Source organism: Dufourea novaeangliae, unplaced genomic scaffold (assembly GCF_001272555.1).
Source record: "Dufourea novaeangliae isolate 0120121106 unplaced genomic scaffold, ASM127255v1 scaffold124, whole genome shotgun sequence".
In the NCBI taxonomy this organism is placed as follows: Eukaryota; Metazoa; Arthropoda; class Insecta; order Hymenoptera; family Halictidae; genus Dufourea; species Dufourea novaeangliae.
Genome location: NW_015374010.1, coordinates 3,851,322 through 3,876,934, shown reverse-complemented (window position 1 = coordinate 3,876,934; position 25,613 = coordinate 3,851,322). Strand labels below are relative to the sequence as shown.

Here is a 25,613-nt window from a genome sequence, read left to right as displayed (position 1 = left end):
AAGAGAAGATCATCTAATCAGATTATACCGAGTGTCCAAACACTTATAAACGGCAGTATAGAATTGAACGTCAATTCAGTCGCGAGCACGTGGTACCGAGCATTGAAGCGGCGACGACGGTTGTCGAAGAAACCGAGCCGTGGATGCATTATTCAACGTCAGGCTCATATTCCGCGCGGGACACGAAAACAGATTCACCCAGAGACGCCGGAATTCCCGGCTGCCTCGCCGCGAAAACTTCTTCGACAGTTCGCAAACGTTGCGGCGAATAAATAGGGAGACGCTTCGCGTCGGTGCCGCCATTTCCTCGCGAACGGAGTCGATGGAAATCCATACGAGTTGTCGCGGCGGTGTCAGAGGTCGAAAGGCTATCTACGTGCCCCGTCGATCGGGGAACAGAGGGAACAGCCATTCGGTGAACATTCCGGTAGTCGATGCTGCGATCGAAGATGATCGATCAGCAATTCTTCGTTCGATACCAGATGAAACAACGAGTTGGGCGCTATTCACCTTAAATCGAAGGAACCTTTTAGCAATGATCTATCAAGTAATAACGAGATACTACTATGCTTATTTAATTATTTAAATAGAAATATCATTTGTTATTTTTAAATTCCAATGAATAGAAAAACTACATCGCCGTTCAGAATGTTTTACGAATAAATCGCCATTATATTTGAGCTGATTCTGGTAGTTTAATGAAAAATGTTTCGAACAAAAATTCATTGGCAACAGATAAGGAATTTATTAACATAAACAAAATTTTGAAAAGATCTTTCTTGCGGAAGGAATTGGAATCGTTTTGTCTTTCGAATTTGTTCTCATATTCTTACACTACATAATAACAATAACAGGGTAAAATAAATTGGTGTTTACAAATGTGGCTTTAATTAGAATTTGTGACCTATTATTTGTTTTGTATCAGTTGTTAAACGAACTTTCCATATCTATTCTCTGTCATTTTATGTTACCATAGCATTTGTAAAATACGAAAACAAAACTCTCATAAGAAAAGAATTATTGGAATAACACTCTTCCAAATGATGATAAGATCTTAATCTTCGAAGTACATACTAAATATTCTAAAATCTACGAATTATCGCTGTATATAAGAATTTGTTTGAAAGAAAATAATTAAAATAAAAATAATTAGATACTATATTATTCAGGATATACACGCCAACTTAAACAACTAAAATTGTTTATCGAATTAAGTTTTCCTGCGACATGGACAGAAATATAATTGTTAATACGTAACCGCAATTGAATCGAGTGCAGACCTTTCATATAATATGTACTGTGCCGGCCGAAGTTGCGGCTACCGCTATTTTTCACCAAACAAAACGAGTGCTCCCCATATTGTAGTTTAGGTAATAGCATAGTATAGTGGTCCCATCAATCTTCCGAGAAATTTATTGCCAGAAATTTTTCACTGTATTGGATACGAAGAATATCACGAGGGTTCCTAGTGATCATCCGTTTAACAATCCCAGCGGCACATACCGCTGACACGACGGAAAAAGAAATCTTCAACAATCCTGTTCCGCTTTTCAATCTTTGCGTAACCTTTTTGACACGAAAATTGCTCTGAACGTGATCGAGCTCGAAAAGAAATAGCTGTCTCTGTGACAGAATATGGCAAAAGATTCTGCAGTTATTGTAAAATAGATTAAACAGATCAAGCATATACAATACTAAATTGTTCAACATACAAATATATTGTGAGAAACTCGTAAAATCAATTTCTGTCTACTTTAATGGGATTTTTTTTAATATCATAATCAGTGTATTTAGTACCTATAATGGATCTGAGTTTGAAATAAACGAAAATAAGAAAAATTGTTTGTTCTGTTACCTTTTAAGAGTACCAATCGACGCGTCAAATTAAAATTTGTGCCATCCCATCAATACAAGACTAGACGAAACTATTATATATTCACAAATAGGAAAAATATATGATACCAAATGTTCTATTTCGTAACTTATAATAATACGTACCCTATGACTACACTGGGAACAAAAGGGTTAAGCAACCTACCAGAAGCAATGTATTCCAACGCAAAACTTTTCGTTCAGCAAATCCACCAATCCAAAGCACGAAATTTCCACAAGCATTCAACGGGTTCAGCGACACAAACACATCTGGCCCGCCTGGCCGCGGGGGCCATTTTGACGTTTCAGGGGCAGGGGGACACGACGACGTGACGCATAGAGCAAAGTTTACGACGCGCTGCGGCGTAAACTCGGATTTCCCGCGCGTTATGTACCGCTAACAAGCGGCCCGTGTCGTTTGTTCAAATTCCGGGCGGACGGCGGAAGTGGAGCCGCCGGAACAGCGAAATAATTTTCGGCGGGTTGTCCAGCGGCGGCCAAGTGCATCCGGGCGTTCCTCACAACGGAACGACGGTGTGACCATGCCTCTAGAGCACCGCCTCTAGCTTTGTCCCCTGGAAAAGAGCAAAGGATGCGAACGGTCACACGGACCCGAGTCAACCTCGTTCCATTTAGTCTCGTCCTCGGCCCGTTTCCTTTGCGTAGGGTTTTGTTCTCCTCGACTTTTCTACCTCTACGCCCCACCCCCCTCCCTCCCTCCACACACTCCACAACCCTCTCACCCTCGTTTTCTCTGTTATCCACGGCCCGTTTCCGGCTTGAACCCTCTCCACTCCACCCACATTCACGGTGTATGTGGGTCAGATACACACACACAACCCTACGACGTTTGCCGGTAGAAACCCCTCAATCGCGTACCGAACAGGTTCAAATTTGACTTGGAATTCACTAGGAATGCCTCTGAGATGCACCGGAAGGGAACGGTTGGTCGGTGTCGTTCGATTCGGGCAACCCGTTTCCGTGTCGGGCCACGCTTTGTGTAAACTGCTCCGCTCGGGGACCGTTTATTTATGAGATTCTTGTGAGAGGAATTTTGCTAGAGAGAATTGTGGAAAAGGTATAGGAAGAGTGGGAAAAGGGTATAGATGTATGTTTCTTTTTCTTTCTATGAACAAGGGAGATGTGAAAGTTTTTGAGAAATAAAAATTCATTTGTGTTGTGGAGGCTAGACCTGTTAACTGGCCGATTCCTCGATCACAAATATCCATAGTGATAAAATTGGATCATCTTTAAAGATGAATAATAGCGATACACTTTGACTGCTACGTCATTCGAATATGGCTGACATTGCGCACCGTATGCCTATATACGACGTACATTGCAATATTATTAAAAGACCGTTACAAAGTTTTTTTGTAAAATTAATATCACAGTATAATTTGAAACAACACAAACAGCTTCTAATAACTAAACGCATATATATTCAACGATTTATGACTTAAAATCGAAATAAACTTTGTCTGGCTACGTATGGCCTTTCTCACTGTGGCAGTCAACGTGTTAAGGGAAGAAGTAAGAATTTATTCTGAAGAAAGTATTATACCAATCTCTTTGGAACTTTGAGATTACTTTATTGTCCAAGTAAACTGAATACAAAAATGTTTATTTCCACGACAAATCCATAAGTATTATAGTATAAGTACTTATGTGCAGCCCGTAAGCCAAAAAGGTGTTTCACGCCGGAGAATGTAAAAAATAATGACATTTTTTTAAAGAAAAGGTTACTTTTTTGCAAGTAAAATTATAAATGTAAGGCTGTGCAGAAGATGTTAACAAATACGAACATGTAATGCCGGATCAGTTGGTTGATCAATTTTTGAGTTACATTTCTCGGAGCGGACCACGAACACCTTTTCTTTACTGTATTATTACTATATTTATCGATTTGTCGTAAAAATAAAAATTTTTTTCAGTTTAATTGTACAATAAAATATTCTCAGAGTTCCAAAGAAATTGGTTTAATAATTTTGTTACACGAACTTCCAAAAAATTCAATCATTTTCAGCCTGTTTACAACAGGCTCCCATCTTAAAGTCACAAGAAACATAAATATGATGTAATTTACGCTGTTATAGAACTATAACGTAGATTAAAAGCTTTGGGTAACCAGATAAGATAACTGAGAATTTATGGAAACATACAGTCAAATGCAGATGACGACTTAAATCGTTTTGCCAAGTTAACAGGTTAATACGAAGGATTATTCTTGGTGTCATCCCCTATTGAACTTGTATTTGCAATTGTTGATTTTCATTATTGCTTTAATGTTTATTCCGTATGTTGTATTTACAGTGGTCCGAAGAAGTTTCCGTGTTATTTGGTTGTTTATGGTTTCTAAAATAGTACCGCGTGTTGCATTTAGCATGTGATTATGGTAAGTTGCAGGAGGGTAACTAGAGAAACCGAAATAAAGCACAAATGATTCGTAGGTCCAGACTATCATAAGGGCAATATTAGTTGAAACTATAGGAAAATGAACTATGAGACTGAGAAATCGAAAACAAAGAATTAGTAGCCTTTTCAGAATATATCGTAGAACGTTGACAGAAACACTTTTTCCATATTTAATCAATCTGTTTATGTCATTAGTATATTGAGCTATTTAAATGTTGCATTCAAAACTGAGATGATAGTAGTGCCTAATTTTTTAATAATTATAAATTCTTGTTGAAAAGATAGCAAGAAAAATTAAACAAAAATTTCCTAATTTGTAATACAATAAATTGAGCAACGAAAAGATAGATTCATTGGAGTTAACTGAATAATTACAGGCTAATCGTAGGCTATTAGGGCACATAGAGAACACTTTCATATAGAGGCCGCCTTCCTACTTTCATATTGGGATGGAGAAAAATTAAAGCTACACTTTTCCACGAGGTTAATGAGGCGAGAGTGAATTACATTTTCTTTGATCCCTTCTAAAAGTGTGTGTTGCGCCAAGGGGGAGGTAACTTTTCAGTGAAATCATTGGATGCTATTAAACATACTTAGACGTTTGAATAACTTAAAACAAGAAATTGTAATCTAAATTCTCCATATTTCACGTAAATACTACTTCTCTGCACCATACACAATATGGAAACAAGTAATTAATCAGCAATAATTTACATTTATTTAAATTTATTTTTTTATTCTTTTTGCCCTTAACGTTTTGACCACTATTAATGTCATTTCATACACACAATGATGCTATTAAACAGATGAAATTAAAATAAAGTTATTAAAATCGTTAATAAGATATGAAACATGTTCCATACACGATTATTTAGATAAAGAGTTTCGAAGAATGAATAAAAGATAAAAAAGCACTACATTTTCAATCGTTTAAACATGGAAATTCCAAATTTTATAACAAAATAATACTTCTTCTTGAATGAATCTGATGAGAACTGAAGAGAACTGATTTCACATAAACACAAGAAGCATTCAAAGTGCAAACCTTTCAACCATTTCTTCACGGAATAAAAATCTTATGGACCTTCCCCATATGCACGAGAACAATACGACGAATATAAAGAGGAATATACCGAAGCTTCTTTCGCGACCAGGGTTGGTTACATTCGATAATATCGAATTCTCTGTAGGCCACCCCTCTGGAACCTACTTAAAAGAAGCTTACGTGAGACGCAGCCGAGTTCCGTGTCACCGATAGAAAGACTTTTCAGCGAACGTTTTTTCTACTCTCCCAGCGCCGATTTAAAACGTCGCAACACACCGAGTCACATATACCTTGAGGTATACACACACATACGTGGGGCGAAGCCAACAACTCGGAAAAACGAGGATAGAGGCGTCATCACGCGACCGGAAAAGAACCGAACACACGATGGTCGGCCCGCTGTTAAGTAGAATGGAATAATTAAAGCGGTATTCCGCGCAACTACGATTATTTCAACGGCGCACAAGCGCGCAGAAATGCTGCCGTAAAAACGGCCAAGATAGAGAGGAAAAAATCGTTGGAAAGTGAGAGGCGGAGGAGGGACTGAACGACGAAGAAGAAAGAGAAATGGCTGGACGACTGCCAAGTGCAGCGCGGGTAGAATGCCATCTGCAGGGATCGACGATGAGGGTCGGGAGCTACCCTTAATTTCTGTTTACTTCATAATACCCCTCCTCCCTACGCACGAGGCAGGGACACGCGTCGTCGTTCTGGGTTACCAGACTCCGATCCTGTCTACGTCAATGATCCCCTGGATCGAATTGATTTTTCACCCGAACGCATTATTTTTCGTCATTCCGTGTCCCCCTTCTTCTTTTAGGGGAGAATAGGGTAATTGCGGTCACTATTATTATTAGAAAATACAATATCTGAGGTTTGGAATTATCGGTGTTTAGGTTCCGTGAATTATTTAAAGATTTATCGTTCGTCAACTATTAACCTAACCGTTTGAATAAGTATTTCAATCCTCTTAATATGAAACTGAATTGCTTTTTAAAGTAACTAAATTATCCTTTTCTTCAAAAAATTGGCCAGCAATTTCATTGCCAACGAAATTAGCGCCAGACACGTCAATATACCCCCCTCACTTTCCACGCGCCACACTTTTTGGGCCACTTTACTCGCTTTGAACTTGCCTCCGTTAAATGACGCGAAATGGATTTAATTCCGATACTTAGCTCGCTCGTTCTAAAACGTTTTAAAAAATTATTAATCGATTTTATAGCAGTTTCATATACGCTCGCGAAATACAGATTTTATACGGTACAATAGTTAACAACAAAATACTTTACACGATTCATAAAAACACAAATCTATTATCAAAAAAAAAGAAGAAATTGTACAATAACAATTATACAATAACCGATAAAACCTTATTGACTTTTGTCTGGTATTATTGGCACTTAATAACTGAAAATGAGTGCTCTTAATTTTTCCCTTGTAAATTGCTTTGCATCGTCTAATGAACAATAAATTAATATCCATTAATCAGATTGCACATTCAAACGTGAAATAATTAACAAAATCGATCGAGTCCATTTTAAACAACTAAAAACATGTTTGCAATTTCTATGTATCATCTCCCAGAGAAAGGCCGGCGTCATGGTTCATTAATTTCCTCGTCACTTAATTATGTTCTCAAGAACCTCGAGAATAGTGACCTTAGCCTATCCTGCCCGTCTCGGATCTCGACACTCCGTTGCTATTGTTAACACCGGCTCGTAAGTATATCTCGCTATAATAAGGAAACTGAAGGGTTAAGAGATAAAGGAGGAGTACGACGGAGAAAAGGAATGGTAACGAGCGGCGAGTGGGAGGAGAACGAGGTGAATAGGGATGAAAATCGGGGGTGAGGGGTGCGCGTTGTACCTCTTCGAAATTAAAGCGGCGGAAAAATAACTCGAGACGACAAAGGCGGAGGATGGAGCATTGTGTTTTGAACGGTCTCCGCTGTGAAAGAGACAATGTGATATTTCACGGAAAAAATAAAGTTTGTTTATTATCCTTTCGCATTTTCACATTTCTCGATACAAATAGTAATAGTAGCGCAACATTTTTGTTCTCTATTTAGTGTAAACAAAATAAATCAGAATCAAAAATGTGGGTCGAAAGACTGAATTCAGACTTCCGTAGGATCAGAATCCAAGAGTTAGTGAAAAGTACGATCCAAAGACGAAAATTAAATAAACAAAAAATAGACAGACCAGATACAAACCGGTATACTACCGAGGGACTTGAATTAGTCTATCCCAGAGCCTAGGAACTAGAAATGGGCCTACCTAAAATGGAAGAACTCGATTTGGACCAACCAAGGTCCGAAAGATTGGAATTGATATAACCCAGGATCGAGGAACTCCAATTGGAATAGCCCAGATTTGGGTGTCATGGTCCTTAATGGGCCTATCTCCTGGATGATGCAATTCGAAATCCTAGATTTCGATGATCTAGAATCCTAGATTCCTAGACTTCCCTGTTTCTGGGTCGATTTCATTCAGATGATTCGGTCCTGGATAGAACTAACTTGAATCTTTCGGTTCTAGGTTACTCTAATCTGAGTCTCTGGATCCTAACTTAGTATAATCTAAATTTGTGGGTCCTGTGACAAGCGGAGTCAAGATCTCAATTTCAGAATGCAAAGATTATCTATTATGAACAACGAAGTATTTTCCAAAAATATATATTATTTGAAAGTTTTTAAATACCAAATCTTTATGTTTCATAGCATTTAGAACGGGCTTCTTAATAATGAATTCATATTCCGAAATCATGGAACTACTATTTAGCGGACGAGATCAATATTCGTGGAATTGCTTGATGTTCTTTGATGAGAACAAATACCGTGGATTTCCGAGTCAAAGGAACGGAAACAACGCGAGCTTTTGAAGTCTTATCGTGTACTTGGTTAAATCTTGATAATAGCACCGTGTACTAAAGCGAACCAACTATTTCCGTAATAGCTTGTGTTTATCGTCTGCATAATAAAATGCCCGGCATTCCCCGAAGAAATACGTCATACCGACGGAATTCTCGGACAATAGTTTCCCGCATTTCTCAGCACAACAAATATGCACAAAGGTGCTTTCTCCTGTGTGTCTCACTTTATACCTTGACAGAAGACAGTGACATTCATTAACGTACAATAAAATACTTTCTGAATGCTTAAAAACTGAATAACTAACAAACACTCACTTTGAGAACCCACATAAACCACCTACTTGTAACAGAACACTCAACTCACTCCTGAACTCAATAAGTGTACCTAACCGTTTCTAGTAAACAAACAGGTACACTTTTTAACCGGCTCATCGTATCTTTTTGGTATCTTGAACAAAAATTTTGTTGATAAAATCAAATACCAGTAATCATTTTAAAATTATTTTAAAGAATTTCAACCCTTTAACGCCCAAACCCTTGAATTGTTATTTCCAAATTAAGAGACTGATATATACAGTAAATCCTCGTTGAGTGTTCAGAGGCTCCCGGCACTGAACATTAAATATTTCATAAACTAATGACCATATGCGACTAAACAATGTGCCTGCTCACGATAAATAACGAACTAGTAGTCACACTAACACCGTTTTTCTGACGTTTCGATGAAAATTAAAAAGGTTTTGTACTGCAGATCATCCAGACATGTTCCAAGTATTGTCACTAAAGTGATGAAGTAGGTTAAATGCAGTTGGCGGGTTAAACTAAGAAACTGTCTATAAATATTGCTTACGATATTTTTTCGTCTATCTGAAATTGATTCGAAAGAATATTATACCACGTCCACGAGCGATTGAACAATTCACAAAGAGTGGCTAAACGTTTGGGGATCGCGAAGCCACAAGAAAAATATTCAGGAACTAGACGACAGCGTTAATCGAATTACTTGATTACACTCCCGCGGGCGCGGCTTCGTTTATGCCAATTAGCGCGCTCGTTAGCGGTAAACGCCGCATCGTGTCATGAGAGAATCGTCCCCGTTGTTATTTTCTCTCTCTTTCTCTCTATCTCTATATCTCGTTAACCTGTTCAGCGCGGTGTCGTGCGCCAGAAAACGTTTGATCCGCCTTTTTCGATCGATAAGCGCTCACACGCCCGTCACTCGTTTCACAGAGTTAATTAAGGGACACGTCGGGAATAAACAGTAGAGAGAAAAAAAAGGGGGAACCGATACTTTCCGGTGAATTTCAATTAATTACTCGTTCAAACGGCTCCAATCTATTTTGTCCGCTCGGAGATGAATTTAACTCGTTCTTCTCTATTGTTCGATTTTCATTACGATCCTTCGCGATCCTGATTACCTACCGATCGATTCTGACAACGTTATCGAGACGGTTTGTTCGTATAATCTGTGATTTTGACGCGGGTGTACGCGTAATATAGGTTAAATAAAACTGAAACCGAGTCGGACAAAATTGAAATCCCGGTTCTTTAAAGAGTTCAAGGTTTCTACTCGTTGTCCATTTTTTTCACGCTTTCTAACATCTTTACCGTAGTTCTATGGATAATTGCAATGCAGGCCGTAACAAGGAAATTGCTATTGTTCAAGCCACTTGCACATTTTCTCGTGTTCTACGTACAGAAAAGAAAATCGAATTTCCTATTTTCAGATACGAAAAACTTTACAAAACACGTCGAAAGAGTAGACTGCGGATTTTACGCATTTATAGCCTAAAAAGGGTAGGCTAGGGCTCTGTGAAATATGATAAAACACAAAACTTTCATCGGATCCAACGAGATTTCTATTTTATTCTGAATCCAATAAGATACTTAAGAGGAAATTGAGTTTCTACATTTACTCCTGTTTTTATAAGTCACTTTAGATAATGTTATTTTGCATAAAAATGAGCAGTCTGCTTATCAGTGGTATTGTAGTTGTGTATAAATGAATACTAGGTCCATTGTCGCAGAGATAAGTAAGAAAGAACTGATCCAACAGGGATCACTGTAGGATACTATACCCGAGGGTCGCAACGAATTCCAAGAGGCTCTGTACACGTGTAACAATCCCCGCGCACCGTGACCAGGTGCGTAATCGTACCGTGACTGGTGTAAATCGAAACAAACGACGCCGCCAAGACAGGCACCACGATCTCCTTTGGTGAGTCGAAAGGTGTTCCCTCGTGACACACGGAATTCCCTCCACCGCGTGGACGGGTTCACGAATCTATTATGCTACCGGTGGCAGAAGGTGTTTCCAACACGTAACCGCGTGATTGCGCGGACGTATCGGGATACCACGCGACACGTAACTACTACGAGGTGTGATATTACATCTGCATTATATCGACACGCGCCATTCAGTACGGAGACAGTGCTCCTGGACGTGGTCGACGGAGACTAAAGTCCTATCGACACTTCGAGCGCTCATTAGATCTGTTGCAATAATTTTCGAAATAAAACTTAAGGTAGCTCACGCATTTGGTGTATCTAGCTGGGGCTCTATAGGAGGCTTTACACTTTTTATGAATTTTACCAATTTAATTTGAATGATTAATATTTAAACTACTTCAAAATACTGAATTGGAAAAAAATGTACAAATAAATGGAAATTATTGTACAATACAAATAAATGGAATTATTTTTTTTCCTTCCAGTAGAAAACATTTGATTCTTTTTTTAATTTTTAAGAAAAAATTGGGAAGTTCTGAGAATTCTGAAGAAACAATTGAAGGAAATTTGTTTAGATGCATTTTAAAGGAGAAATTATTTAGTCAGTACACAGGATGTTTCCTTTAAAACTTATGTTCTCGTATATTATGTATCAACTACATAGCTGAAGAGAAATCTCCTCTATAAGAATCATATGATAATGAAACATCACATAATATTATTCAGTCAAGCTATATTAACACATTTTTGACATTTAATTTTCCGAGGGTTAATAGTTTATGTTGCAATATTAATATTATTGAAAAGTGTGCAAGTATGATATTTCAGGTATTTAATTACGTTCGCCACCGCGACGTTCAATGCATTAGGTAAAATATATTTCCAAAATATTTAGCCATTCAATCATTTTCAAATATCTTATTAAATCAGATCCAATCAGTTATAAAACGGCGTAGAAATAATCGAAGTGAAATTGGAACTCGATCGATCAGGTAATACTAAAAATTACACATAAAAAGACCGCAATATCAACATTTCACCCTTAACGTTTCCCGTGAAAGTAGTACGAACGAAAACTGAATAGTCGACAGGTTTAATAAAGAAAAAAGCGGAAAGTTTCCAAACACAGTTTTCTGGGACTGTTTACGATCCTTCGCGGTTGTGCATCGTCAAAGTACAGACAAAGTGCATAAGTACGAAAGAACAAGCATTATCTTCGTCCTCTGCGGTATTCGTATTGATATTACACGCTGTTATCGTCGGAAACTTTGGAACATTTCTCGCGAGAACGATAAGCACCGTCGTCATTCGCTTCTACGCTCGTTTCGCGCACTATTTCGGCAAGTCTGGAATGTGTATCGAAAAGTACCTTCATTTATTTCATTCCTGTCATTCTCCACATTGTAGAGTATCACGGTTATTCTATAGATATGCAACTTGTTCAGCTGTTACACCGTAACAAAATTGAACGTCAAATCCACGTAGGACCTCAAAAAGCCAATAAACAAAACACTGTGGTACCTTCCAAAAAACTCCTTCAAATTCTGCACAAGTGAATTTGGATTTTTTTTTAACAGAAAAAGAGGCAAATAAATATTTGGACTTCTGTGTATATTCCACATCAAAACATACAATCAACCCCGAGTAAACTGACAATAAAGAAACAGCAATTTTATGTCTTTTATTCTTCCGAAAACATAGACCATTTAGAAACAGTCCTAAACTTTCAAGTATTCCAGCAATCAATGGCACTAAAAAAATCCGTTTTATTTGTTTCATTCATTTTATTCATTTCGTTCGTTCCACCGATAAAATATTTATCTCACACAAAAAAAAAGCCGAATGAACACGAGCGTAAACCGGTCGAAATTGAAAAATATTCCGAGTGTATTCAGAGAGGGGGGATGGTTTGTTAAAACGTCGTTTACCTAACGGCTAGTTAGCGGTAAACTCGAGTGGCGCGAAAACGAAAACGTTATTCCTGCGTTACCTTTTTTGTTCGGCGGCGGCAGCCGACGCGAATTATGCACTAGTCAGTCAATTTACGGGAAAACAATACACACCCGGAGGCGTAAGAGCGGAACGAGGGTGGGCGGATGGGCGGACGGGGGTTGAAGCTGGGAAAAACATGACCGCATGTTTCGGGGAGATAAAAGTTTAACGAAAAACAAAGTGAGTTCCGTTTGAATGGGACGCGAGAAGAGACTGAAAAAAAAAGCACTCGTCCATCCCCGTTAGGGGCAGCGCCAGCACGTTATACCTGTAAATTCGTTCGAGCCCGACGTCGGAAATGTCGAGAACGGTGAAACGCATTAAAATTCATCGCGTAATGACCGTCGTAAACGGGCCTCCTCTCTCGATTGTACCGATGAAAAACCGTACCACTCAAGGAGAAATTCTTCCCCTGGCGGATAAATAGGCCGCGAGAAAAAAAGAAAAAAGGAATCAGGGTGGAATTCGTGCATGTCGAGTGGTAAAGGCGAATTTAGATTTTACTATTTTGAAATGTAAACGGAAGCAAACTAATAGCTTCAGAAAGTTTCATCAAGCCTTTACGTGGCATAAAAAAATCACCGAAAATCACCTTACTTTTAGCGGTTTGTTTGAGTGTCCCCCGTTAAACAATATAGTAAGGTGATGACTTGCTGAAAAAAAGTAATGCAGACATATCACTGTGATAGAAACCGAAAAAATACCAAATAAGTAAACTGTCGGTGTTTCACATATAAAAATACATGAGATGAAGGTAAACGACTAAAAAACTTAGAAAAGTGTTTACGTGATAAAAAGTTAAAGAAAGAAAAATATACTATTTAGAAAGGATGCAACTAGTTGATGCAGTAAACGTATTTAAGATTATACACACTGCAATTACTCCTAATTGCTCGTACGCAATGTAGAGTTTCATCAGTTTGTAACGTAAATTTACAGCCGTATGTAATGTAGGCTAAATTGTGGGGTGTAAGTTAACCAGAGTGTATTAACGTAACCCAAAGTGGTCGCTAATGGCTACCAATCTGCTGCGTCATTAAGATGAATAATTTAAAAAAGGTAAAAGAAATACTAACTTGCTCTACTCGAATGAAAAAGAAGTTTTTTAAAATTACACTGAAGGAGGCTTGATATAATTAATATTACTTAATATTACGTCTTAACTGTCATGAAACAAGATAAAATACAATAGATATTCTATCGTAAATCGGGAGAATGAATTGTAACTGGTTTCATGAGACAATCTGGAGTTATCAGAAAAAAATATCTATTAATCACAAAGTGGTGAAAAGCAGTTCACATAAAAGATAAATTTTTATCCACGGCTCGACCAGCAATAAATCGTATTGTTCAATAAATGAAATTGATAAATGTGAGGAAAATTGATGAAGCTAGATTCGGAAGCTGTTAAAACTTCGTCCGGGCGCAATTTATTCGACCGATATTTCAGAACTCGCACCGTTGAAATTTCCGTCAGACCTTCGCCGAAGCGAGAGCGAGAGAAGACAAATAGACATAGAAGAAATCCATATCTAAGTATATCATAAATTCGAGTACAATAATACGAACCTCGCACCACCCAGTATATCAAACTTATTCTACCAACAATTAAAAGCCCAAGTCAATTCTGACAAATGATCGACCAATCTGCCATCTTCAATTCACTCACGAGTCCAAAAAGTACTGAATTCTACCAAACGATCTACATCTTTAATTCGTTCAATTTGCAATTCCATCCAGTGTCAAATTGGGGGAACCCAAAAACACAGAAACTCTTCTTCCAACAGAAAGCTACTCTCACGACGTTAAAAACTGCATGAAGGGGATGAAGAATGATCCGAGAAAGGGTGGGCAAGACGTCGGATGGACGTGAGCGAGGATTCCTCAAGAGCATGGAGCCGGCAATTGGGACAAGAAAAAGCAGGTTCCTCGAGCGTGCATCAATCGCGTGTGGCTGGATGCATTATAACGCACGCGAGGCTCGACGATACTCGAGCGGTCAGTCTTTTCATCAGGCCGAGCTTAAAGCACGCAGGAACGGTACCCTCGTGCTTTTTGCTCGTTAGCGGGACGATCCTCAGCGTTGGATCTCACGTGGCCGGGGTGGAATTTCCCAGATAGATCCGTCGTTTCTTTCCGCCGACTATCGTCGATCACCGATAAGACGACGTACGATCAGAACTGGGTCATTCGCCAAAAAAGTTCAAACATGTCTAGACTTCTTCGAAGACGAGTGGTTCGAATAGTCCACACAGAGTTTGAACGTTTTGAACAGTTCAAACTCAAGCTCAGATCCCAACTAGTCAAACTGATCAAACTTTTTAAGTCGTTCGAGTCCACCGAGCGACTAGAGCAGTGATGGCGAACCTATGACACACCAAGACCCTTCAATGACACGCATCGGTGGTTTCGTAGTTCTTGTATTTTTATATTATAAATATAACTCTTATTTACTAGGGCTGAAAATATCAGAAAAATTATTATCATTACCAGAGTTTATGCAAAATCATACTTTTGAAAACTAACGTATAAAGATTAAAAGTGGATAGAACTTTCTGTACTGGAGACTTCACCACAGTAATAATAATACATAAATAGTATTTAATTGTATTAAAATCTTCATTTTAATACGTTTTGCAATTTAGTAAGTGTTACAAATGCATAAGCATCTGCAGTCTAATAAATGGATTGCGGATTTTCTGCTTTTGTAGAAGATATTTTTCTCTAAAATTTAATACAGTGAAAAGTTTCAGAAAATTTATTGAGATTTTCCATCTATTTCGAACATAGTAGAACCCTTAATATGGTAAATAAATTTTTTCATATTTCAAATTCCATGCTTGCATAAACATCCACAACCTAATGATAATAAACCTAATGATATTAATCTTTGAATTCTCTACCAAGATTCTCTCGTTCGACTCATTGTCACATTATAATGAATGGAAAACATTTATTGTCAAACTTTCGCCTATTGTAAAACATATATTCAATGATTTACGTATAATCTTACATTTGAAATCAGAGAGCACTACAATTTTTCTTTACTTTTCACACCAATAACCGTTTATCTCGTTCAACTGACTTACTAACCACAATACCTTGGTCTCTACAAAGAAACTGTGTTACTAATTACCTGTTAACACACTGTATACTTCGTATACGAACCGACTTCGAAATTGCAATTTTAATTACGAAACCAACGCTATGAAAGTTGCAGCGAAGTTTTCCTGACCGATTAACCGACCATCGTACAATTCACTACCGGCGTAGCGAATTTTAATTGATAATTAAATCCCAATTAGCGTTACAATATCGCGATTTCTACGATCACGAAACAACAAAATATTCGGTCCGATATTTATCCGTCTCGATTTTCGAATAAATTTCCCCGTGAACAGGCGGAACTAATTATTCGCAATAATCTTTCCTATAGATTTAAGCCGACCATTAGCGTCGTCGCGTACTTATACGCGCACATCATTTCTTTTCACCGATTTTACAAACGGAGCGAGAAGCAAGCGATAACGGCCACACGCTAATCACGTGCCGGACATCGAGGTGCTTTCTAAGGATCCGCTTTTTCATTCTTTTTTATTTCTCCATCCGCGGAGATTATATTTTCCGAATCAATCGCGAATAGAAAGGAACGGAAAAATGACTGGCGCGCACGGAATCGTATTCAACTCGGCAAAATGGGCAAAAAAAAAAAGCCCGCGAAGAAGATCGATGTGGGAAATAAAATCTTCCATTTCTCTCGTCCCGAGCGGTAATTTCATGGAAATTCCGGGAAATCGAGATAGGAAAAAGTCCGTCGTACCTGCCGATAATTGCGTCCATAATGGCTATGAGTTTGACGAGGGGGAACAAAAATTTTACCACCACGAAAAATTGCACGGGCAGAGAAGTCATCTAGGCGAAAGAGAAAGAGCACACGGCTCGCAAAGTTTTCGATTCTATTAATGAAAGTTTCACGCTCGCCGGGTACCGTCGATTGTTTCGTCTGCCGTTTACTACGTTAATTTTCCGCCACGAAGGAGAAATACGGTGTATGTATGAGGCGTTGCGTTCCCATTTAATCGTTGCTGTCGTTAGGGAAAGCGTTGTTTTTGGGATACATGGTCCATATTGTCGCGAGATTAAGGGCGAAGGCCGGTGTAAACGGACTAAAAATGAATTAATTTTTGGGAATTTCTTGTGAAGAAATTATTAAACCAATCTTTTTGAAACTTTGAGAATATTTTGTTGTACAATTTAACTGAATACAAGAATTTTTATTTTCACGACATCCAGAAATATTATAGTTATAGGGATTTGTGTGCAGCCCGTGAGCAAAAAAGGTGTTTTGCGCCGGGGAATGTAACTAAAAAAATATTCAACCAACTGACCCAGCATTGCATGAAAACAGTTATCCTTTTTTTACAATAATGTCATCATATTGTCAATTTTTCATTTTTTGACTTCAAAATGAGTTCATGCTGTGAAGAAGATATTATAGAATATGTACATGTAAACCTGGGACAACTGGTTGAATATTCTTTTAGTTACATGAATGTGCTGACAAGTCATTTCGTTTTGCTTGATAGTTCTAGTGTTAATAAAAAAATAACCACAACCTGAAACAACTAACATAACAACCAAGAGATGCAAGAGGTCTAAAAACGAAGTGTCGCTCGCAGTAAGCGACAAAATCCATCACCGAATGGCGGGCTCTTGGTAAGAGACAATCAACCAGGCTACCAACGAGACGAACAACTTCTGAATCATTGCAACGCGACGCGCCACGCTTATTGCTTCCTTCCGAGGAGTCTCACGGACTCGGAATCGAGAAGTCTGTTTTCCCTGCGACGCTCAAGGAGGCAAGTGTAAGCTAGGCATAACAAGTTGTTCGCGACAGACTCATCGTCGGTAGGTATTCAAGACATTATCCCGCGGCTTTTGATCTTAATCTAAATTGCTGAAACTTCCCGTGAAAGAGGGATAATTCAAAGACCCTCTACCCCCCCCCCCTCTCCATCCTATCTCCCTGTCGTCTCTGTCGCCGCGTAATCCGCGGTTCGTCGAGTAAATTTGCAAATGACGGAGCGGAAAGCCGATCGTTTGTAGTCCCGACGAGTCGCAATTAGCAATAGCGAAGGGTATAATCGATGACCGATTCGTCTAGCGCTCTATTATGACTGGTCTGGGCCCTCCTTGGCCTCGAGAGGGCATTTCAGTCTAGACAGCCGGTATTAAAGCTATTTTTGGGGTATTATTAGGTGCACCAATGATAAAATGCCCACTATTGTTTGCGAAACTTTTCGTTTCGAAATAGGGGATGGTTGCCGAATTCGAACCATCGCCTAGGTTAAAGCACTATTGTACTTTGTCATGTGTAAGCAATTTTCTATATAATAGTGGTAATTTCATTAAGTAACTTATAATCTCCGGTCAAAAAATTAGAGCTACCCATAGTTTTCCAAACTTTTCGCGGTAATCGTAGAATTAAAAGGCCAGGACATAATTTGATAATAATTGTTATTAACTACTAAACATACATATTAATAATTTATATATTATTGTATGTAATTATTATTTACTTTTTCTAGTTTATTGTACGAGAAATACGAGGAAAGCTATGAGAGATAAATTCGTTGTCCTATAAAATCATGCGATGGTTTAGAAACAAATGTCCTTTAACTTCCTTAACATTAATCATTTTTATAATTTAGCAAAATATTTGGAAAACATATTATCAAAATGCTTCATTTTCCAGAAATATTTTAGAAATCGATTTTATACACGTTCCAAGTCAAAATAATGATGAATGGTAAATACTATGACAATTCTATCGATCGGTTATGACATCCACAGCTACGGATCCTTTCGAAGAATCTTCTAACAACACTGGGGAGGAAAAAGGAACCCCAAGAGTCGTGAAAGTAATGTTTTCCCGAAGATACTCATCGGTTTTGACTGAGGCAAACTTTGTCCTACTTCGAGCAAGTTCGCAAATATTTTTGCAGGCAAAGTTCTCGAAGTTTCTGACAGGACTGTCCGACATTTCAGTCCCTGACGTATCTCGAAATGATGTTTATACCTTAGTGCCTGATTCATGGTGAAATATCTTATTTAAGTGCAAAGTAAATATGATTCATATTAAGTATCTTTCCCTCGTCCACTATATCTGTGTGTGAATCAGTGGACACTTATATTAAGTCAAAAGCAAACTTAAAATTCCAATTATTGATGAAGTTACAGCCAATTATACCAAAAAATAATATTTTCGTAAAAAATTAGGTGGTTATAGATTCTTTTACGGAGATTATAGTGGCACGGAAAAAAAGTTTGTGAAATAAAATAAAAAATTAAGATCAAAGTATACAAACTTAGGTTTCAACTATGTATGAGTGCTATGTATGAGCGGCAATATCGCTTGCTTTCCTTTGGTTTGTTCGACAAAGTTTCCAATTTCTCCTTAAAAATTAAAAAAAAAAGGAAATGTCTTCTACAATACGGACAAACAATATTTTTCCATTTATTTGTAAATTTTTTACATCTCAGTATTTTGAAGTAGTTAAAAATATTGATCATTCAAATTAACTTGATAAAATATATCAAAAGCATATAAAGAATACATCCTGTGTATTCAATAAATAATTTCTCCTTTAAAATGCTTCTAAGCTAATTTCTTTCAATTGTTCTCCCAAAAGTTCTTTCTTTGACATTCTACGGTTTACGAAGGATGCACTCACTGTTGAGTGTATATACACGCAGACTGTGTCGCAACGTCTTAAAGAAATCGTTCGCATTTCGTTTCTTTTTTGAAAGAAAGTTCGCACAGCAAAGACTCAAAGAAGCTACCTCGTAATATTCACAACCGAACCGGCCTGGTATACTCCCGCGAGCAATCTTGTTCCACGCGTCTCACGAAGATACGTAGCAGCCGACCAGAACGATAACCGAACCCGCTTGACAAACGCGTCTGACAATGAGATAATGCCCTGGAAGCAGTAGCATCATCCTCCGCCGTTTCGCCGCAAATAAAGATTAGATATCCGCTTAACCAACGCTCGATGGATTTTGACGACCATTAGTATTGGATCGTTCAGAAAGTTCGTGGCGTTTCGAGCACAATGTCTTCGTTACCGATTTACTGGACGAAGGGAAACAAATCATATGATCTGGTGAACGGGTACTATTTTGTAGGTGTAAACTTAAAACTACTATACGTAGTGGCATGCTATGATATTGTTAAAATTTTCTGTAAAAAGGGTTTTCCCGTTAATGGTAGTAAATTAAATTTGACGTGCAAATTACTCATCGTCAGTTTTGTTTTCCCTGAGAAATTTGGATCGATAGTATGAACAGACAAAGTCTATTTTCATTACTACATCATTTCGATTAGACAATTTTATAGCACCCACCCAATTAATTAGACTTTTTACTATCAGATGATTATTTCTTTAGATCGCTGGTGTGTTCAGAGTATCAAAAAAATACTTCGAAAATAAAATGTGTCCAGATACAGGTTGAAACATTTTTTTTTAGTCAGAACAATTAATGTTGTATATAATTGGTACAGTAGTATACAGTTTGTTAAGTTACGGAGTTGATTAAATTAATTGGTTTCATATTTCACCCTCGTGCACTGTTCGGTTCAATTTGACCCGAAGCCAATACTTGATTCTTCATTATATTTGTTATTACAGAAATTTGTAAATTATTTTGACACCATTATAACACAAGTAAGGTATTAACAATACCTTACATATATTATAATCTAGGGATAGGCAAATATATTTCCTAAATTCGATTTTAAATTAGACCCAATTCAATTCAATGAACGATAATGCAATAATTTGTTGAACAGTGTACGGATGTTAAATAAAAAATTTTGTTTTCATTTGAAATACATCCCATTATTTATACATCAATCCAATACTCAGAAAAATGGTCTCTAGATATACATTAAAAAAAAACAGTGGCAACCAGTTCAAGAACATGTATCAATAAAAAAACCCCATTTTACAACTATCAAATAATGTATGTATCTTAATTCTTCTATACCATGAACAACGTCAATTAGTCTTTGAACGTTCGCGTTATAACAATGATAATACGTGTCTTCGAACGATTTCGTCGCATTTTTCCCGCGCCCAGACGGATCAACGCGTCGTTTTTTATTCCCATTTCATCGCCAGTCGCTCCAGTTTTAGCTCTCCTACGGTTCTTTCCAGGCACGCCCTAGGATAATCACTCCAAGAGGATAAAAGGATCTTTTCCCCAGCCTAGACCCTTGCAAGGGAACCGCGTAATGTGTTACGCACCAATTTTGATGAAATTTTATAGTAAACTGATGGACAGCTAGATTCTATCCCTATAAAGCCTTAGGTTGGGGATACTCAATGATCATTGGTGACTCGACTATAGGCACTCGAGGATTAACCCTTTCGATACAGCCACGTTTATAACGAAATGTATCACATAATACTGCTGTAGAAGCCACACGCGTACTTTGGCGCAACTCAAAAGTTAACAATGCTTCCCTATTTGTAGATATCAAATTGTCAATAGTCTTTATATAATAAACCAAACGTTCAATAAAAACTGGGGGCCGGTTGGTGCCTAATTTTTAAATTCTCGTAACTCGAATGCGAAACTTTGTAAGATTTTGAAACTCGAAACTTAAAGCGCTGATTTTGTTTTGTAAGAATAGTTTGTTTTAAGAGCTGGTCTCAACAAAATTTTTGCATAAATCTTTATTGACCATAGGTAAACAAAATACAAACAAAAACATAACAGTATATTCACTTATCCTTTTTTTTTTGGCACTAACACTCGATAGTTTAGCAATTTCTACTTTTTAAAATAGAATTTTATAAAACTGAATGAAGATCCAAGGAATCACCTTGACCTACTAACTCTTTGAAGCATGAATTCACCTCTTATTCAAAATAATGTGCGTAAAATATCCCTTTTTTGCATGTGCTCGTTAAAATTCATACCAACAGTGGTCATTTTACATTTTTGATTTCATCATAGGTCATACGATATATAATGGAGTACGATTCAATGATCTTTTGAAATTTGCATTACGGACTAACCTACATCGAGATATCGCGAGCACCGTTTGTACAGTGCAATTTCGAATCAACACGATCAGCGCCACCCACGATTTGTCACGATGCACAAAAATTGAAACAAACCTGTTTTTTATTCACTTGAATGTATAATAAATAAAGGCCGAAAAATTTGTTTTTTCCATACGGTCTTTGCTTTCTTTAAAAAAAAATTCCTAAATATCACAATTTTGTTCGGGCCCCAGAGGGGAAAGGGGCCTCATATCTATTTTAACAGTTTAAGAACTGTTTAATATACGAGGTAGTTACTACTTGGCGAGCGGCTTAATAATGATCAGCGGCTGATTCTACGACTGCGACGATTCCAGATCGGCCAATCTCGTCCCGTATATCTCTGCTTTCATAGCTTTGTCCCTTTAATTCGAAAACATAACCTTACCTCGCGGGAGACCGTGCAGAATCGCTTGCGTTCGCCGGTGGCTTTTGACTGGAGCCCGTTGCACGCTTTACGGCGCACCAGGGACATGGAATCAATGCGCAACAATAAACGGGAACATCCCCCCTGTTGCCTTTGATTTACCTGACCGAACCGATCGGGCATTGCTTGCCCGCCAAACGGACAAAGGGTGGAGAGAGACTTTTCGTGACCGTGCGGTTCTGCGGTCTAAATAATTAAGGAAGTCGTTAGAGGATGGGCTTTGAGTGGTCGTGAAAGGGATTAAAGGGCCCGTCGAAGATTGATCCGTGACAGGGAATACTGATTTTCTGGGACGATAATGCTGGGTTTAGACCGCGGATCCTTATGCAAATATTGGGTCGTTTCACGTGAAACGAGCGATTTTACTGTTCGGTATGTTTGATGGTATTTTTGATATGAATGAAAATTCTTAATACAGCTACTTTCTTTGTTGCGAAGTTACACGGTGTACCTTACTCGTTACAAGATATTGTCTGACATAACAATGAAATGAATTGTGTTAAATACTACTTATGGTGAATTTTGTGGTTGTCAGGAAAAACTCCGCATGTCACATGTTTCCACTTTCGAGATATTGTCGTTTAAAGTTTCGAACACTAATTCTTCTTATTAGCAACGTTTCCTTGCTTTCTTCTTGCGATATAAATGTATAGTTCCGTCACCTTGCATAATATTTTTCTACGCATTGCGTTATTTTTTTGTAAAATACCTGTTACGTATGTATGTATCAGTCGTATGTAATAGTGTGCTGTTTATGGTAAAGTGAAAATATAAAATATAATTTTGTTCGTTTTAATTGTATACACAATAAGTTACAGTATAAACGGATTAATAGAAATAACAAATGGAAAGCGATCACGAAAAAAAGATACGAGCCCGCAAATGTGGATTTACGTTGTTCTGCTTATAAATATGAATTGAATATGGGACGTCGGTTAAATTGCATTATTTATTCGAACATGGAAAATTTGTTTCGAATTGTTTAGAATTATGACATGCAGCGTTTTTCCTTGCAGTCACAGAATAAAAGTAAGGAAACAATCGCAAGTTAAATTTGGCCATTTACTTCATGTGCAAAGACGCAAATTTAAGCCAAATTTATGAACTATTTTTTGTATCATAGATCGATAGAGCATCAAATTCTGATTAAAAATGTGTTGACCTTCATACGTCCTAAACTTCATTGCAACAAGCTAATATTAATGGTAATATTAATTATTGAATAATTATAAGAATTCTTCTAAAAAATTATTTAAACAATTGGGAGAACTACATTCTACATAAACAATAACTGTTTCTATTTAAGTTGGTTAATAATTGCCTATAGGATCTACAAATCCTCAAATTGTTCTAATTTTCAGACTAATATTTCCCAAACAAGTATTCAAACTAAATATGAATTTTAAGGATGTAGTATCCAAACATTCTGTTATATTTGATGCATATTCACTTCTGGCATATTTGTACATGAATTTGAGAGTTTGAGAAATATTCACACAATATGCACTTAAATGTTGATGAAACTTCATTGTAATTATCAATATCTCGCATTATCAAGCGTTGTGATACATCTTTTTAATTAATCGCTTCTGAGTAGTTCTTTCGCAACACGCGTTATGAAACTGACGGAAAACGAGGGAAAATTTCTTCGCGATTCACTATTCAACTGATAACGCCGAGTTTTTTTTTGTCGTTTTCGTAGCGAAACAGAGATCCATATTTTACATAATTGCACTCGCGAGGATGACGTTCTTTATCTGTCATTCCATTTGTATTTCAAATTCACGAAGCACATTGACGGTACGCTTGTTCGCTAAATTCGTATCGAATTTCGTTTCTTTTAGAGCGTAATTGGTGTCAATTGCAAAACACTCACGAAAGGCCTAAAAAATCGAATTGTGAAGCAGTATCATTATTACATTCCTTTCTTAGAAGATTCTCTAATATATCCTATTTAGATCATAGATTTCTAATCAATCTCATTTATTGCACTATTAATATTACATTGAAGTAGTAGTATCATTTAACATTTACTGACAAAATTCTCCTAAGCATGGAAGTAATTATTTCAATTACAGCAATTAAAACAAAAAAATTTGATTGCTGTTAATATGTGAATCACGTGTCGTTTGTCTCAAACAATAGTACGAATCACGCACACTATGTATGTATATGCTTTGCAAGAAACATCTTTATCAGAAGACTCTTTAAAACATTCAATTTATACTTCCGGCGTCAGTTTGCGTAACAGCAAATTCAGAAAAGTAATATTATTACTGATTTATTTCGCAACAACTTTTCCTGAACATGTGTATGGAAAGGTACTCAGTTTCTCATCGAAAATCTTCGTTAATATTGACCAATTGCTACACCATATGTTACTCGAAATAGTTCCACACATTTTCTATAACATTTTGCTATTTCTCTGGCAAAACTTCAATTCCCCATTGATAAAATTAAATAAAATAACAGTATTTACCAAATTAACGACACATTATTATTTTCAGACACACCTACTAATCATTTAAACTTGATCGGTCAAATAAACACAAATCTCTTAACTGTCTTAACCCTTACACATTGCTAATTTCAATCCATGGAATCGTCGACATCTCAATGACGGGCTCGACAAAGAAAAAATCCAAACTCCACTTACCCGCTTTACACACGTCCGCATCCAGATCATCGCTGATCCCGTGCGGGAACTTCGAGTTCAGAAGCTGATCCACGGTGAACCTTCGTTTGTGCCTTCCCACTTCCTTCTCCCTCGAATCGCCGTCCACTGCCCGGCAATCGGCGGACCGTGTCGCCAAGCAGATGATCGAGATCACCAACAGTCTCATCTCGAGATATATTCTCGACGGTGTATGAAACGTAAACGATCCGCTTCCAAATACCACCCGGCCCATAAAAGACCAGCCCGTGTGGTACTACCGTCTACACCGATGCATTTGCCACACTCTGTATATATCACCCGTCACCGTTTGCTCGGCCCTCCACCGAGTAAAAACCACCCCCGTTTGCACGAACCGGCGCACACCAGCGAGGCGGGAAAGAAACAAAAACTTTCTTCCTTTTCGAGATAGAAAAATCACCGATCACATATCTCCTATACGATGTTTATGTGTGCGTCTCAGAACGTCGAATGGCGAGAGGCACAACCCTTACCAAGCCTGAGCGGACCGACGGTGTCCTTGGTCGGGCAAACAAAAAAAAAAAATTGATTGCCACACCACCAACGATGTCGGGTGGGACGAGAAAGAAACTGTGTAAATGTGCGTGTGTGTGTATGTATGTCTGTGTGTGTGTGTGTGTGTTTCTGAAGTCCTCGCCCACCCCCCTTTCCTCGTCACCTTTTCTCCTTTTCTGTTCCCCCCCCCTAGCGTGAATAAAGGAGCGCGCAAGACACAAAAAAGAAGCGGGAAGATACAACGCGTGCGTGTGTATATTTATATAGACAGATCTCCGTTCCCCGTGACGACGAACCACACGACCGAACCGACACGACCGCGTCGGAAACGTGATCGCTACTGAAGAATGTTCGGTCCACGACGTTCGTGCGGCCTCAACGACTGTATCGTCATCCGGAGATGATAAGACGCGTGTCGGAACCCCAGCGATCGAGGGGGGGTCAAAGTTCGTGTCA

At 37.9% G+C, this 25,613-nt stretch overlaps 1 protein-coding gene across 1 annotated transcript in view; it reads right to left on the bottom strand.

The window, feature by feature from the left end:
• Positions 1 to 24,810, bottom strand: part of LOC107188346 (tolloid-like protein 2) — a 76,129-nt gene extending 51,319 nt beyond the window's left edge. The window contains exon 1 of the mRNA XM_015576621.1: positions 24,624 to 24,810. Coding sequence (XP_015432107.1) covers positions 24,624 to 24,810 — 187 coding nt within the window. The remainder of the gene's footprint in view (positions 1 to 24,623) is intronic.
• Positions 24,811 to 25,613: the final 803 nt, after the last annotated feature.